This window comes from Rousettus aegyptiacus, unplaced genomic scaffold, assembly GCF_014176215.1.
Source record: "Rousettus aegyptiacus isolate mRouAeg1 unplaced genomic scaffold, mRouAeg1.p scaffold_m13_p_6, whole genome shotgun sequence".
In the NCBI taxonomy this organism is placed as follows: Eukaryota; Metazoa; Chordata; class Mammalia; order Chiroptera; family Pteropodidae; genus Rousettus; species Rousettus aegyptiacus.
The window spans coordinates 96,563,085-96,578,155 of record NW_023416309.1 but is presented as its reverse complement, the minus strand read 5'-3'; the positions used below and the strand labels follow the sequence as shown (position 1 = coordinate 96,578,155).

Sequence of the window (15,071 nt, the reverse complement as noted above, 5' to 3'; positions counted from 1 at the left end):
GAGAGCTGGCAGCTGTCCTCAAAAGGTCAAGTATGTAAGAGATGCCATTTGTGAGAGCAGGGACAGGGAGATAAAAGGCTTAGACATGGTAAAGAGGATTTTTTAGGAAGGAGAGTCTGAGATGACCATGAGAAAAAGTCTACAGGGAGGATAAGCTTATAAAAATCAAAACAGACTAAAGTAAAATGCATATTTTTTTATCATAAAGCAATGTTCCCAAACTTTCTACAACATGGCACACCCCGAGGGAAAATTAACAACCAAGCACACCTGGGACCCTAGTGTAAAAATCCAGGGCATGGTCTTCAGAGCAGAGAGCCTGGTTCAAGTCCTGTTTGGCCATTCACCAACTTTATGACCTTGAAAAGCTCTTTAACTTCTCTGCCCCTTAATTTTCTTCTCTGTGAATTAGGGCTAATATGGTGAAATGAAAGAACTAATACGTGGACGGCGGTCAGCACGCAGCCTGGCACAGCAGGCTCTCAACAGGAGCCCTTCTTAGCACAACTAGTCAGCTGAGCCATTCTGACACACGAGGGGACAGGCTGGGGAAGACGTGTGCAAAAAACATGAGCACAAAGGCAGAAGGCAATGTCCTCATCTGTTCAGCTTCCCTGCCCTGAACGTGGAGAGCTGAGATTTTGCTCTTGTCAGGTCCTAAGCTGGAAATACTAAGGACAAAGACAATGATTAAAAGCCTTCATTCTGAAATGGACTCCTTCTTCATCTCCAAGTGGCCCTGTATCTGAGGAGGTCAATGTGAGCAGAAGCCAGGGGTCATAGGTCACTCCCCACCCTGAGTTCTTCCACATCTCCAGAAGGACAGCATAACCAATGGGGCAGGGTGTATTTATGGGCAGGCTGGGTACAACAGGCTGGCTATGAGTCTGGAACAGGGCTGAGAGAACGGGGCTGCCCACTGGCTGGCACGACGGAGTCCCCCTCGTGTTGTTGTCTGACGTACTGATCCAACAGGGCGGTCAGCTGGAGGGGCTGGTACTGGAGCAGGGAGTGGGTCTGGGCCATGAGGAGGGTGAGCCCTCCTACCAGCTCCCCCTGCACCAGGGCCAGGCTGGGAAGTTTGGAGTAGTTGATGAAGCCCTGCCTGCTGAGGATGACATCATCGATGCAGCCACCTGAAAGAACACAGGGTCAGCCGGGCTCCCTACAAATGCCCATCTTCTCTGAAAACAACATTCCAACCCTAGGAACTGCTCTCCATTGCCCTTTACCTCCCAGCCTTCCCCCGTCTGGTTCCCACTTGTGCCCCATCCCACTCCCGCTCTGTCTGGGACTGATCCCCACCCCCTTACATAAATCACCCACCTGGCCCGACCCGCACTAAGTCAGTTTCCTAAACTTTCTTGAAGAACCATGCAGTATGTGTTTGTGTGTGTGTGTGGTGCATTGTAAACAGATTCCTGCCCCATTCCCCGCTTCCACAGAGTCATATGAAATCAGTATTCTATAGAAAAACAGCACCTCCAGGGATTCTTAGCATCAGGAGAGTCTGGAAAACAATGCCCACTGCCCCTTAGCTCAGCACCCTTCACTTGGGCTATTTAAGTATCTTTGTCTGTATGGGTTTCAGCATCTGCTAGATTTAAAGTGTCTGAACTTCCTCCCCTGGTAGAGTCCTCTTTGCCTTCCATAATCTTCCCCCAGTGCAGAAGTGATACAGAGTCAATACAGGTATTAGAATGACACAGGTAGCCCTCAACAAACGGTGCTGTTGACGTAGATCCCACCTGTGAGAGGATGTCCCCTCCAAGGATGTCCACAGTTTCACTCACTCATGCCTAGCAGATGGCACTACGCTTCTGTAGCACCTGCTCCCCATCCCCAACTGGCAGGGAGGCTTGCTCACCTAGCAGTGGCAGGAAAGGCATACCCTTCAAGATTCGCACCATCTCCTTGACCTTGGGCTCTTCACTGACCAGCAGCAGGTTGTGCCCCACAAAAAGGGGAAGTAGGTTTTGGTACTTGGAATCCTCTAGGAATGGCTTCAGGACCTGGAGCAATAGGAAAGAAAGATTTATTAGGGATGAGTGGGAGGAAGAGCTGCCTACCTTAATCCCAGGCCACATAAGGTTGAGGATGAAACTCAAGGGTCTCCTCAGCCCCAGATCGCAGTTTAGGCACGAGGCTAGAGGGCTGCTGGTAGAGGGGAGGAGTCAGAAATGCCCTATCTAGGGAGAGATTCTAGGGTCTGAGTTGGGGCCAGGGGGGATCATGGGCAGGTCCCATAGGCTGGGCCACTTCCTACCTGGTTAGGGAAGACCTTCATCAAGATCTTGTGTTTCCGTAGCTGGTGCCGCATAAAAATCTTGTCCTCCGCACTCAGAGCCACATTCTGACAGACAGCTATCATTCGGTTGTCTCGGAAAACTGCTGCTATCTCCCGACGGAGAAGCCGGATGAGGCCTGTCTCCTGAAGTCAGAAGGGATGACCAAAGGGCCATGAGCTGCCTCTTCTCCTTGCACCCCTCAATCCCTCAGAGATGGGTGCTGGACTTCTGGTGATGCCCAAAGATCAGGGTACAGCAGGATAGCTGAGCCCCTTTCCGAAACATGTTCCATCTCCCACTCTATCTTTTCATTTTCATTAGATAATCGCAGTCTTTAGAGTAGCGTTTTTCAAACCTGAGAACACTCAGTTCCCCCTAACTGCTCAGCGAGTTGACCCAATCAATATTATTGGACAACAATGTTGTCAAAAATTACTTCAATTATTCCTCTGACACTGTACTCATGTTGAATTAATTTACCAATTATAAATACAAGATAACTCTTTTGCAGTGTTAATTCAAACTTGAACCATTTTCACAGAACAAGGCTTCATTTTCTTAAGACAGTGCTTCTCAGAGTTGAGAACTTGTGAACCTGAGAATACATTCACAGACCTCCATAAACACTGTAAGAGACTTTCTTTCACCATAGCAATGATTCTACAATTTACTTAAACAGTAGAGTACCTAAATGTCATGGTGCACTTTGCAGAATACTATGGAAATATTAACATATATAAGGTAAAATAATGGAAGACTCACTTTGGTGCCAAATCTAGATTCTAGACCTGTCCTGTCCAATACAGTAGCTGCTAGTTATGAGGTAGCAATCACCACTAGCTTAATAAAAAATTATGGGAAAAAACCTGAGTGAGAAAATTCCATTCAAGGACTGTACTGTTGTCTGAATGTGGGGCTATCAACCAATTTTTCTATCAGTCACTTTTGGCTGGGCAAAAGCCAAATCCTGTTGAAAGAGATCCAGACATTGAAACATGGTTGTCGAGTACTCTACAGGCTGATTCTTCAGGGCTCATTTCAGATAGCTCTTCGCTTTCACAGGGAGAAAACCCAGGTGGGTAGGTTCCGCCCGGACATTAGTCTTTGAGGAATCTCTGCCAAATGACTTATCACCTCTTGCATCAGTGTTTGACATCTGACCTAAATCCCTCAAGCTGCAGTTGCTGCTCACCTCCCTATTTCCCAGACTCTAGCAGGAGAGGATAGCTAACTAGTCTTTAAGCAGCAGTGGCCAACTAGAAACCAGAATTTATTAGATACTGTAGTAAAAGGAACCACCATAAAGTCACAAATTCCCCACTGGTCTTACTGTCCTTTTTCAAGAACAAAATACCTCTGTTATTTCTCTAGGAAAACATGGGAGCTTCAAGTCCTTCAAGACAGGAAAGAGATACTCTTCCCTATCCCTACCTGCTTGGATAACTTTTACACATATATTTTTGGACATAAGAATGAAGAAAATTCAGGAGGCCCGTCCAATCCACAAAGTCCAAATAACCAATGCCAAATCAAGCACAGATTTTATTTTAACGTAGCTGGGCCATGGAGTCAAAGTGAGGAAGTCCTAGAGTCCTACTTCACTATGGTCACTGAGACAGATCACTTTAATTCTCCACCACAGCAAGTGACATGCCCAGTCTCCTCCTTACCTCTTGGGGGCGCTTAGAAGGAGGTGTCAGGCATCTTGGATTGACAGCAGGCTTGGGGGGGATATACTCAGTCACAGCCATCAGCTTCTGCCTCTCAAAGTGCATCACGCGACGGTGGCGGGTAACAGCCTTGGAGCCACAACGGACAGTCTGGAGGGTGGGCAGCCTGCCTAGGAGGGGAAATTACAATGCAGTGAGATGCAGCCTCTTCTGGAGCCTTCGTCTGTCGCAGAAGGAGAAAAAGCCCATCCTCTAGGCAGAGACATCCCTGGCTCATGAAGCTAGACTCAATGCAAGAGGAGGATGAAGAATTTCCTGCCAGAAATCCTGAATCCCCAAACTTTCTCTTCTCTTTCAGTGGGTGGCTTTAAGTCAGTTGCTTGATCCTGTGAAGCTCTCATTTCTCCAGCACTTCTTTATGCAAAGAGATGGGGGTAAAAATGAGGACCAGAGAAAATATTCTGAACACATTAAAATAGGAGGGGGAGGGAGTTGAGTAAACTTTTTCTTGAATTGCCAGACAGTAACTATTTTAAGAGCCAAACAGTCTCTATCACTACCACTCATCTGCCACTGTATCATGAAAGCTGTCATAGATAATATGTAAACAAATTCAGGTGGCTGTTACAATAAATGTTATTTATAAAACATGGTGACTACTCCTGCCATAATTTGCCAACCCATGGTCTAAACCAGTGGCCTCCAGGCCCAATCGGCAACACCAGCAGCACCCACGAATTTCTTAGAAATACCAGTTTTCAGGCTCCATCCCAGACATAATGAATCAGAAGCTCTGGAGTGGAGCCTAGCAGTGTTTGAATGAGATCTCCAGGGGACACTGATGCGTGGTAAAGTTTGAAAGCCGCTGCTCTAAGCACTGCTCTGAAGCCTTTCCCCACGATTTGAAGCAAAAAGGAAAGAAAGTTACACCACGCTCACAACTTCCCCTAAACGAGTCTTCCTTCCCTACGCTCTTCTTGTTTGTCGTCATCACTGGAGAGCACCCCTCAGGAGAAAAGAAAACTGCTCTAAAAGTACTGAGCCAAAGTGACCCCTTCATCCTCGACAAAAGGACCCAAGCTAGAGCTTCCCACTTTCAGCCCTTCCCAAGACTGGGATAGAATCTCAGAGAAAGGTTCAGCTAGAAAGTGGCTTGAACAGTCAGTCAGAAAGCATGGAGACTAACAGCAGCCACAAAATCTAACTCTTAAGAGCACAGGCTCTGAATTAGATGGAACCAGATTTTAATCTCTTCTGCCACTTACTAGCAGTCACCTTGACCAGTCACTTGACTGGTCTAAACTTGAGTTTCTTCATTGTAAAAAGGGGATGAGAATGCCTTCTTCACTACTTTAAGATTTAAATAATACATGTAAAGCATTTATCACTATGCTTGACTGATATTATGTGCTCAAAATCATTCATCAAATAAATACTTATTGCATGCCTCATAATGTCACACATTACGACACCTGCTGGCTATGCTGAATGAATATGGCTCTGCCCTGACGGAGTTTAAAGTCTAATACAGAAACAACAAATAAACAAATGCAAAATTAGACTGTGATGGACTAAGGGGTCAATAAACACGGTACGAGGTAGATTTAACAGGGGAAACCTGCTTTGCAGCGGGGTGGCGAGAGCAGGACTCAGGAGGTGACATTTAGGCTGAGACCTTAAAAGAGACCTAGTGCCAAGGTCGGGCGGGGAGGGTCCAAGGAAGAAAGTAAACGAGTTGAGCAAAACCTGGGTAGTGGATTACAGAAAATAAATACTATGGTTGTCGCTGACGCTGTTGCGATGTTGCAGTTATTACTAGAGTCTAGAATCACAGAGAATTAGATGGGGGTATGGGGCCGGAGATCTAGCTGGGGTCATCGAGAGTTGTCTGGGGTCACATATTACGGAAGATCAGTCGTAGAGAAGGGGAGACAAAGACTAGTGAGCACCGGCTGCAACGCGCAGTGAGGACCTAGGCCACTCCTTACCCGCCTGGGGCAGGAGACCCCCTCGCAGTTTCCCAGCCACGGCCGCAGCCATTGCCACCGGAAAAACGAACGGGAGCCAAACGGAAGGAGCTAAGGACTGTGGGAGACCTGGGGCCGGAAGCGGCGGGCGGATCCACCAGTTGGAGCAGTGCTCGGCGCATGCGCTGATCCCGCCCTCCCCAACGCCCCGCCTAGCGTCCAGTCTCCTAGCAACGACGCCAAACTCCGCTGAACCTTTTCTCTGCACCCGCAAGTACCATCCTCCCCCAGTTTGCGGCCAGCAAAGCCCCTCTACACCCCTCAAACTCCAGACTCTCTACTTCGATTTAGTTTTGTTTCTTACGCCACCTCAATAATCTGCTCTGAATCCACCCCTCTCCCTTGTCCCCGAACTCTCCTAACTTCTCTCCTCATACCATCCTGTGTTCCACCATCCTCAGAAGCTGTCCAAGCTGCTCTGTTCTTCTAAGTTCCAATCCTGCCCCAGGCCAGCAGCCTTTAGATCATGCCTGGAGGTGAGTAGAGATGTGGGATAGTGGGTAGAACAGTTGGATAACAGTAGGGGCGGGCCTCCAAAAATAAGGAAGCATAACAATTGGACCCATCTTTTCACAGCTGAGCTTGCCCAGAATCCAGAGGAAGAGGGCATGTGCATTACCGAAGCCCTTATCACTAAGCGGAACTTGACCTTCCCCGAGGATGAGGATCTGTCAGAGAAGATGTGAGTGCACAGGAGAGATGAGGGTGCTGGAAGATTGAAACACACAGGATGGCCAGTCCCCTGAGCTGTACTGATCTGTCAACTAATCTTTGTCCCTCTGTTACTCCACACATCCAATCAGTGGTAATGTCCAGTTGATTTTCTCTCCTTAAAAATCATTCTATTTTCCACCACGCCCATTCAACTGCCTTAGATAAGGCTGTCATCACCTCTCAAGAAATCTCCTAATTAGCCTTCCCGACCCCAGTCTAGGCTCCCCGTTCTGTTGCCAAAGTGATCCTTTTAAATGACAAATCTGATCAGGCTCTCCCTGATAGATCCTTCCAGAATAAAATTCAAACACCTCAGCATGAATTGACCTTAGCATGAATACTGCCCATTCAGCCTTATTTCTTGCCACTCTCCACAAATGTGCAATTCTTCTAAGACCCCATGTTCTCATGCCTTAGTACCTTACTACTCAGAGTGGTGCTGGATGAGAGGAGAGGGGGACAGCAACATCAGCATCACCTAGGAACTTGTTAGAAATGAAGAATCTCAGGCCCACCCATGACCTACTGAATCAAAATCTGCATTTTAACAAGAACCCCAAGGGATTCATGGGCACATTAAAGTTCGAGAAGGGTTGGCTTAACACATACTATTGCTTGTGTCTGAAATGCTTCCTTCTCATGCCTTTCAGACAGAAGGAATAGTATGTGTTAATCCAATAGTATGTGTTATACTCATAGCTCACCTCCTTCAAGAAGCATTCCCTGGTTCTCCTACTCTGGACTCAGTGTACAGCCCATGTATTCCCTTAATCTCTTGTACTTGGCTCATCATCCACTTTTCATAAGTTTTTGGCCTGCTTCCATAATAGTGATAAGCAGGGACTCTCTCATTTATCTCTTTGGGGCACTCAGTAAATGTTATTGAATTAATAAATGGGTGGATGGAACAAATAATTTTCCCTCCATGGACCACTCAAAATGGAAGTAAGGAAGAATCTTCCTGCAGAGATTGTCTCATCTCTCTTCCAGCTCCTGCCTCCACCATCGAGGAAGGCTTTCTTTGCCTCTGAGTCTCTCCAGGAATGATAAGCTGCCATCACTGAGTTTCCCACTTAAAGGGCCCTGACTCCTCTCTCACTCTGATCCTTCCCAGTGCTATTGACAGAGCCAGGTCTCCCAATCAATCCAGTTTCATAATCTGGACACAACTTATGAGTCAGTGTTCCTGACATCTCTGATCAGTCACTTAGCCATCCACTTCTCCTTGAAACACATTTGCTCCCCCTTTCCCAACTTCCCTGCTAAGAAACCTCAGAAGCGGCACTCTGCTATACCACCCTACTGACCATTCTCCCAGGTTCCACACTCTTGCTGAACTACAGACTGTCCGCCTGGACCGGGAGGGGATTACCACTATCACGAACCTAGAAGGCCTCCAGAATCTTCACAGCCTCTATCTGCAAGAGGTAACTTCTTCCCTTGCTGCCCTTCTTCCCCACTTGCTCCCTGTGGGCCAAGTATGTCTAATCTTAAAGGGGCCAACCAGGTCATCTTGCGCACTGGGCAGGCAGACCTTCATTGAAATCGTTCCCAAATGAACCAGGAATTCTACTGAATTGAAAGACCAGTCCTCCCAAAAGAGATCCTGATCATGTTCTTGAATCACTGTTTTTCATCAGACACCTCTTGGTGTAAAAGTTCTTCTAGGTGTCTACCCTAACTCTTTCATGTTATATAGCTCAAGCCCATTTCCTATTTTAAAGAAGAAACAAAGAAGTTTCCTTTGCATCCTTCAGAACCTTGAAGGCTGTTTGTTAGTGGTGGTGGGCGGATGGATGACTTTCTGCCTTTCCTAGGTTGAATATACCCAGCTCCCCGAACCTTTCCCCACAGAAGCTTTAGAAATCAAAATAATATATGTTTATTGTTCGCTCCATGCATGCAGTTCCTTCCCACCAAGTCTTTTCCATTTCCCTGTGGTGCCTTGGTTTCCTTATCAGGTTTTTAGGTCATTCTTTGGTTGTGGGGTAAGTCAGGTACACTTTAATCAAGTTCAGCCAGCCCCAAGTTTACACCCGTAACCATCCACCTGGAGAAAGCTAATCATCCTAAGGTAATGACAGCCAGTTCTGGGACTGGGGTCTTCATTCTCAAGTGCCGATCTCCAGCTGCAAGAGTAGACATGGTCTTGAGCCTTCGTCTTTTCCAAGGGTCCCCCACCCAGCCTACCTCAGCTTGATTTCCCCACTTTGGTTTCTTCCTGCAGAATAAGATCCAGCGAATTGAGAACCTGGCCTGCATCCCCACCTTGCGGTAAGTGATGCCAGGGGTCAGGTAGGGTTGGGGGAGGATGAATGGGCAGAAACCTGGTAACACCCCAAAAAACTAGTTCAGCCCTCTGCAAGCCTGGATTTTTGTCAGCTGAGGATCCAGCAAGCGTAGCTCTGCTTCTCTAACCCCAGGAGGCCATGCGTCCCCACTTGTCATCCAGCTGCCTAGCTAGGGACCCAAGTGCCTAGTGGCCTCTTTCTTTCCTGCAGCTGTTCTGTGATTCAGTTCTTTTTCTGTACCCCTCCATTCCCCTACAGCTTCCTGTCTCTGGCAGGAAACCGAATCAGGCAGGTGGAAAACCTCCGTGACCTCCCACACCTCCAGCTTCTGGACCTTTCTGAGAACCTGATAGAAAAGCTAAAGCTGGGTAGGAACACCCTCACTCTGGCTCGCCTTCTCCTCTTTGCCCCGTCTCCCTGCGCCTGCATTAACGGCGCATCCTCCAGGGGGTCCGGGGGCTGTGCAGAGAGGCAGCGGCTTTGGGCTGGAAGGTGGGTATGAAAACCTCATTCCCCCATTTTGGCATGAGCAGATGAATTCCCCCAGAGCCTTCTCATCCTCAACCTGACTGGAAATAGCTGCACCAAGCAGGATAGCTACAGGTGAGGAGGAATTGAAGGTGGGAAGAAAGGGGTGATGGCTGAGCTCCTCCTACTGGCTCCGTGCGCGCTCCCTCTCAGCCTGCAAACCTGGATTCCTGGTCCATGGCACCTTCTCCTCCCCACTCTGGCTCAGGTACGCCCCTTTTCCCCATTCATTCCCATAACTCCACATGGAGCCAGCTCTTAGCTCTTTGGGGCTGACCACAGGCCCATCTTCCCACTCATGAGCCACCGCCCCTCCCAATGTGGGTGCTGCGGCTGTGTCTGCGTATCCTCCCAGGCTCTACACCCAGGGGTGCCTTCCAGCATAGCCTCTGCTTTCTGCCCTGCAGGGAGCTAGTGACAAGAGCCCTGCCACTGCTCCTGGACCTGGACAGGCAGCCTGTGTCAGAGCGTTGGAACTCAGATGAGGAGGATGAAGCCTCAGATGAGGAGTTCCCAGAGCTGAGTGGCCCATTTTGCTCAGAGCGAGGTGACCCTGCTTTTTGAGGCTTGTAGCTTCCCCAGAGCTCACCCCTCCCCTGTGGGGTCTGGGGGAAACTAAGGTGGCAGTGGTGTCTGGGGAAGTGGCCAGAAGAGGACAATACAGCCAGGGCTGGGTGTCAGCCTGGGCACACAGGTGGCTCGTCCTCCCCACCCGAGCCTCAGGCTCCTCCCTATCAAGCATGGCAGTTTGCTCAGGCCAGAGACTTCCTTCAGCCCAGAGGTCTTCCTGCTGAGCCCAGGCTCCAACCACCACCCTCACAGGCTTCCTCAAGGAGCTGGAGAAGGACATGATTAGGCACAAGGAGCACAGGCAGCAGGCAGCCCTGACGGAGCACCTTCTGAGAATGGAGACACAGCCCACCCTCACTGAGCTCCCCTTGCTGCCCGGGAGGTCCATGGCTGGGGACAGCAGCCCTTCTGTCACTCTCAAGCAGGGGAAGGAGACACCCCACGAGTCCATCTCCTTGCCACAAGCCTCGTCTGCCACCAAGAAACCAGGCCCTCTGGTTTCCAGGGCCCCTCAGAGCACTGTCCAGGCAGGGAAGGGGGCCAGAGCAGCTGTAGCCACCAAGACCTCTCTGGCTGGGGCCCCCAGCACAACCAAAACTATGACCAGAAGAATTAAGAAGTGAAGCGCCGCCCATCCCTGTCAGTGGAGCCACAGGCACAAGGACTAAGCAAGAGCAAGAAGTGGGCCGCCCATCCTCCTCAGAGCCCTCGCCTGTGGCAGGAGCCTATCCCAATAAAGTGTCTCCAGGCCTTGAATATGTCTTTATCTCAGTGGGGGCATCTCAGGGGAAGCAATCGGTAAAACACGTAAGACTTAAAACACATTTATTACAGCAAAGGCTGAGCTGGCCACTCAGAACAAGGCTAGGGGCATGAAGGAATCGCTCTGATCCCACTACCCCAGGGGTCCAAGGCCCACAGCCGCACCCCGCCCCAGGCCAGGACAAGCTGTGGTGCTCAGGCATACGCCTGGCTTTCCCTTTCCACAAAGGCCTGGAAGAGGCCACCCAGCTCCTGGGGCGGCGGGGCCCACTCCCCAGCCAGCAGGCCCCGTGCAGCCTCCAGGCCTTCCTGCTCCAGATCCCGCTGCTTCTGCCGCAGCTGCTGCCCCTGATTCTGCCCGGGGAAAAGCAAGGATGAGTCTCCACGACAGGCTTCCCTCCTGATGAAGGGGGGCATGTCTGCGTTCTCACACAGGAGAAAGGACAACACCAACATGCTCCTGGACAGCTGGCTTTGAAAGGGGCGGCCGCTCTCCCTGGCCTGGAAGTCTCTCCGCTTCCAGGTTCACTCACATTTCCAGTGTTAGTGGGGGTGGGGAAGTTGAGTCCTCCCTTCCCACCCCGCCCCAGTAGCTCCTAATCCCTGGGGTTACCTGCTCCCTGTCCATCAGCCCCAGGGCCTTCTGGTGTTCACAGTAGAGAGTGTGCCGGCGATCCACCTGAGTCTGGAATCGTGGCACGGTCCGAATGGGGTCCTGTGCTCCAAAAGTGGGGGACAGCACCTGGGGGGCCTGGGCCGTCCCCGCCCCAAAGATGAAAGGTTTGAACACTGACCTAATGGGACACAGATGGAAGGACCGAGGGCTATCACATCCCTCCGTCTCCCCTACCTGGTACGCTCTCCCCAGCCTTCCCCAGCCTCGTTCCTCCCACCTGGACGGGTCTGGCGTGGCAGTGAGGAAGTGGATGCATGGCTGTGTGGGATCCTGGGGCAGGATAGACACCATGCTGGCTGTGGTGCGGAAGCCTCCAGAATCCATACAGATGCCACTCTCCTTGTTCCTGAGGATGTCCATCATCACCTCTGCCGTGATGCCCCCTGCCAAAGAGGACAGGGTAAGGGGCCCCCCATGCAGAAGGGGGACCTCCAGCCTCAGACAAGCCCTCCCAAAGCTGTGGGCGGGGGAGGAGGCTGCTACCGCTGTGGCCCTCCTGGCCCTCACCCCATTCACTCACTGACCTTGCTGTTGCTGCAGCAGCTCCCGCCCAGCCTGGAAGCGGGCCTTGGCAGCCTCCATGCGCACAGGCTGCTGGGTCAGGGAGAAGACCTGAGCGAAGTCAAAAGTGCCCTGGCCGCCCCACCAGCCCTGGGCCTGGGCATGTGTCCGGAGGTCCGGGTGTTCGGCGGAGATGTCCGTTCCGATGCTCAGCTGGTTGGAGATGTTGCGGGCCCCCTCTGTGGAGGAGACGGGGGTTTGCTCATTTATCATTAAGCACCTATTCTGTTCCAGGCACTCAGGTAGGTGCTGAGAATATGATGGTGAAGAGAACAGACCTAGCCTTGTAGAGGAAGAAACAGATAAAATGGTCACAGAAATAAATGTGAGCTTGCAACTGTGGTGAATGTGATGGAGAGGCACCTGCTTGCATACAGGGGGAAACCTGACCGCCAGGGAGTCCAGGAAGGCTTCCCAGAGGAGGAAGCGGGCTGGAGCACAAGAGGGCTTAATCAAGTGAAGGGGGAGGATAAGTTCCCCGGTAAGCTCATTTCCCATTTCCCTGGATGGCCCTGCCCCCTGAGAGGTTTGCACCTGGATAGGGCCTTCTCTGCCGCCATCCTCTTTCCCGCCCCCTCCCAAGGCTGGAAGAAGGGGACACCTTTGGGAGGCAGGCCTCAGCACTGGGTTCCTCACCCTGGATCCTCTGTGCAGCCCACAGTCTCCCCGCGGTCTCCAGCACCCACGCCTCAGTCCGGTCAGCCAGCAAGAAGGTGTTGTGGTAGCAGAACGGTGTGGGGTCCTCCCGGCAGCCACCCCCCTGCCCATAGTGCTCCAGCAAGCCTGTGATCACATGCAAGGCCTCCCGGGCTGAGCTGCTCCGTTCTAAAGCCAGCCTGACACAAAGAGAGGTCCAGGGAACAGAAGGGCGATGGGGTATCAGTGGCTGGTGGCAGGAGCCCCAATGGACAGGAGAGGCTCAGAGAGGTTTGATGACAGACCCATGTCACATAGAAAATCTGTCAACGTTCCACAATTATGCCAGTGGTTTTCAAGCTCTCTCTTTTCATGAAAAGGCCTGAAACATAGTCTCAGAGACAGAAGTGTCCCCCAACCTCTCTTCAGTTAGAGCCGCTCTGCTTTTATTGGTTTTACAAATCGAGACTCTAGATGAGATCTCATTTGAAAAAAGATTTTACTTCTATTGAGAAGGAATTTAAAACCACTGCCCTATTTCTGGACCAGGAGAGGCCCAGAGATGGCCACACGTGGGAGGTCCTTGCTAGACTGCGGAGATGGGGCCAGGAGAGAGTTGGGGCACGGCAGCCTTCTTGGCAAAGACACAGAGGCAAGGTGGGCATAAAGGAGGAGGGAGGCCTTTGTGAGCCAGGCTTGGGGGAGGGGAGGATGGCGTGGGTCAGTACTGAGCCCGAAGATTTCTGGTGTGTCCGCGGGATGAGGAGGGGCAAGAGCCGCACCTGAGTAGATCCATGCCCAGCAAGGCTTCCCCCTCCCCAACTGGCTCCTTGGTCCACACAGCCTCATTGCCAATGCAGACACCATGCTCATTGGCACCCATCTCAGCCCCCCACAGCCAAGAAGGGCGGCTCAGGATCACAGCATGGGTCTTCGACACCTGTTCCACCTCAATGTAGGTACACTGCAAGTAAGGGAGGAGAAAGGGAGAGTCTACTCAGAAAGCGGTAATTACAAAGTGCTAGCACAGTGCCAGTCACCTTACACGGCCCTTAAAGGAAGGTCTTATCATTCCCCTCTATAGATGACGAAGATGAATTTGACAGAGGTTGAACAAAAAAGGTTAGGTCCAGGCTGGTAGACATGAGCTCATGCTGTTTCCCCTACATCTCGTGGCTTCCCAGGTGTGGGGAACAGAGGAGAAAAGTCTTAGAATTCCTACATCTGCCACCTCCCAGCACCCCATCTGGCCTGACCCACCTGGAGCCGGCTCCCAGGGGTGTGAGTGCCTGCCGGTACAAACACGACCTCCTGCACCTCATCCCGGGGTCGGTCTGAGTTCTTGGCAAAGATCACCGCTGGGATGGCGGAGGCTGGGGGCACGGAGACAAAGCAGTCGCAGGAACATGGGGTGTCAGGGCTCCACAATGCCATCTGGGAAGAGGGGCGGGGATGAGTGTGTCCCTCTCCTGCCACCTCTCCACCATCTTGGCCTGGACTCAGGCCTAGGGAGCTCCTTTCCCAACACGTGCAAACAGACAGTCAGGGAAGACACTTCCCTCGGGTTCTGGACGCTCAAGACCCCAGGTACAAATATGCGCGATTTTCCAACAGAGGTACCCACTCTCTCCCCAAGCTCCAGGCCTGGGAGTCAGCAGGCAGGCACAGGCTGTGTTCACTTCGAGGGCCCTTACTGAGAGTCCTGTCACTTCGAGGGCCCTGTCCTACTGAGAGTCCTGGCCCTTCGTGGGATCATCTCCCTAGCTATCCTGCCCCTCTCTAAGAGTCCCATGCCTCTCTTCTGCCCCCTCTTCTGGCTTCCCCAATACTGTGTGCTTCTCACCTGCTCTTCCTCCAAGATACCCAGCTTAGTCCCGGACGCCACTGCCTCTGTTTAGGGTCAGAAACACGGACGGAAGCTCTCAGGTGACCTGGAAGGCCTTTGCCCCAGGGGGCGGAGCCGGAACTAAGCACCTGCAGTTCCTCTGTCTTCCACCAGGGTGTGCGCCAGCACCATTTCTTGAGTGGAGCGGCCTTCCACCTGGCTATCCGCCCTTCCCGGGGCGCCTTTTTCAGGATGAATAGTCTGCGAATTAGCGGCCAACTCCAGTGAGGTCACTGTGGGGAGCGGAAGCTGGGGCTGGAAAAGACCCCACGTGAAAAGGAAGGAAAGAAAAACCGGGCTGATTTATTAGAGCTGGGACTGCTGGAGCACCTGGAGTCTAAGAAAGAACCTCTGCTACTTGTGCCCTGGGTTGAATTCCAAAGTCCCATGCTGGTGCCCATCCACCTCCGTAATAAGATCTATGAGTGATCAGGCCAGGAGGTGTAGGGGACAGTTAAGTCAA

At 51.5% G+C, this 15,071-nt stretch overlaps 3 protein-coding genes across 3 annotated transcripts; 1 reads left to right on the top strand and 2 right to left on the bottom strand.

Annotated features, from left to right (window-relative positions):
* Positions 1-181: 181 nt before the first annotated feature.
* Positions 182-6,033, bottom strand: MRPL10 (mitochondrial ribosomal protein L10). Its single transcript, XM_016164825.2, has 5 exons — positions 5,947-6,033; positions 3,959-4,128; positions 2,267-2,431; positions 1,868-2,012; positions 182-1,136 (listed from the first exon to the last, which is right to left on the bottom strand). The coding sequence occupies exons 1-5, from the start codon at positions 5,996-5,998 to the stop codon at positions 880-882; spliced, it is 789 nt and encodes a 262-aa protein (XP_016020311.2). The 5' UTR covers positions 5,999-6,033; the 3' UTR covers positions 182-879.
* Positions 6,034-6,155: 122 nt separating this feature from the next.
* LRRC46 (leucine rich repeat containing 46) lies at positions 6,156-10,844 on the top strand. Its single transcript, XM_016164822.2, has 8 exons — positions 6,156-6,461; positions 6,562-6,667; positions 8,018-8,126; positions 8,927-8,973; positions 9,249-9,358; positions 9,524-9,593; positions 9,926-10,065; positions 10,341-10,844. Exons 1-8 carry the CDS (start codon positions 6,452-6,454, stop codon positions 10,709-10,711), a joined length of 963 nt encoding a protein of 320 aa, XP_016020308.2. The 5' UTR covers positions 6,156-6,451; the 3' UTR covers positions 10,712-10,844.
* Positions 10,845-10,896: 52 nt separating this feature from the next.
* On the bottom strand, positions 10,897-14,690 carry SCRN2 (secernin 2). The gene is made up of 8 exons (XM_016164821.2): positions 14,567-14,690; positions 13,984-14,157; positions 13,506-13,687; positions 12,724-12,923; positions 12,051-12,266; positions 11,744-11,909; positions 11,464-11,644; positions 10,897-11,204 (listed from the first exon to the last, which is right to left on the bottom strand). Exons 2-8 carry the CDS (start codon positions 14,155-14,157, stop codon positions 11,046-11,048), a joined length of 1,278 nt encoding a protein of 425 aa, XP_016020307.1. The 5' UTR covers positions 14,567-14,690; the 3' UTR covers positions 10,897-11,045.
* Between the last annotated feature and the right edge of the window lie 381 nt (positions 14,691-15,071).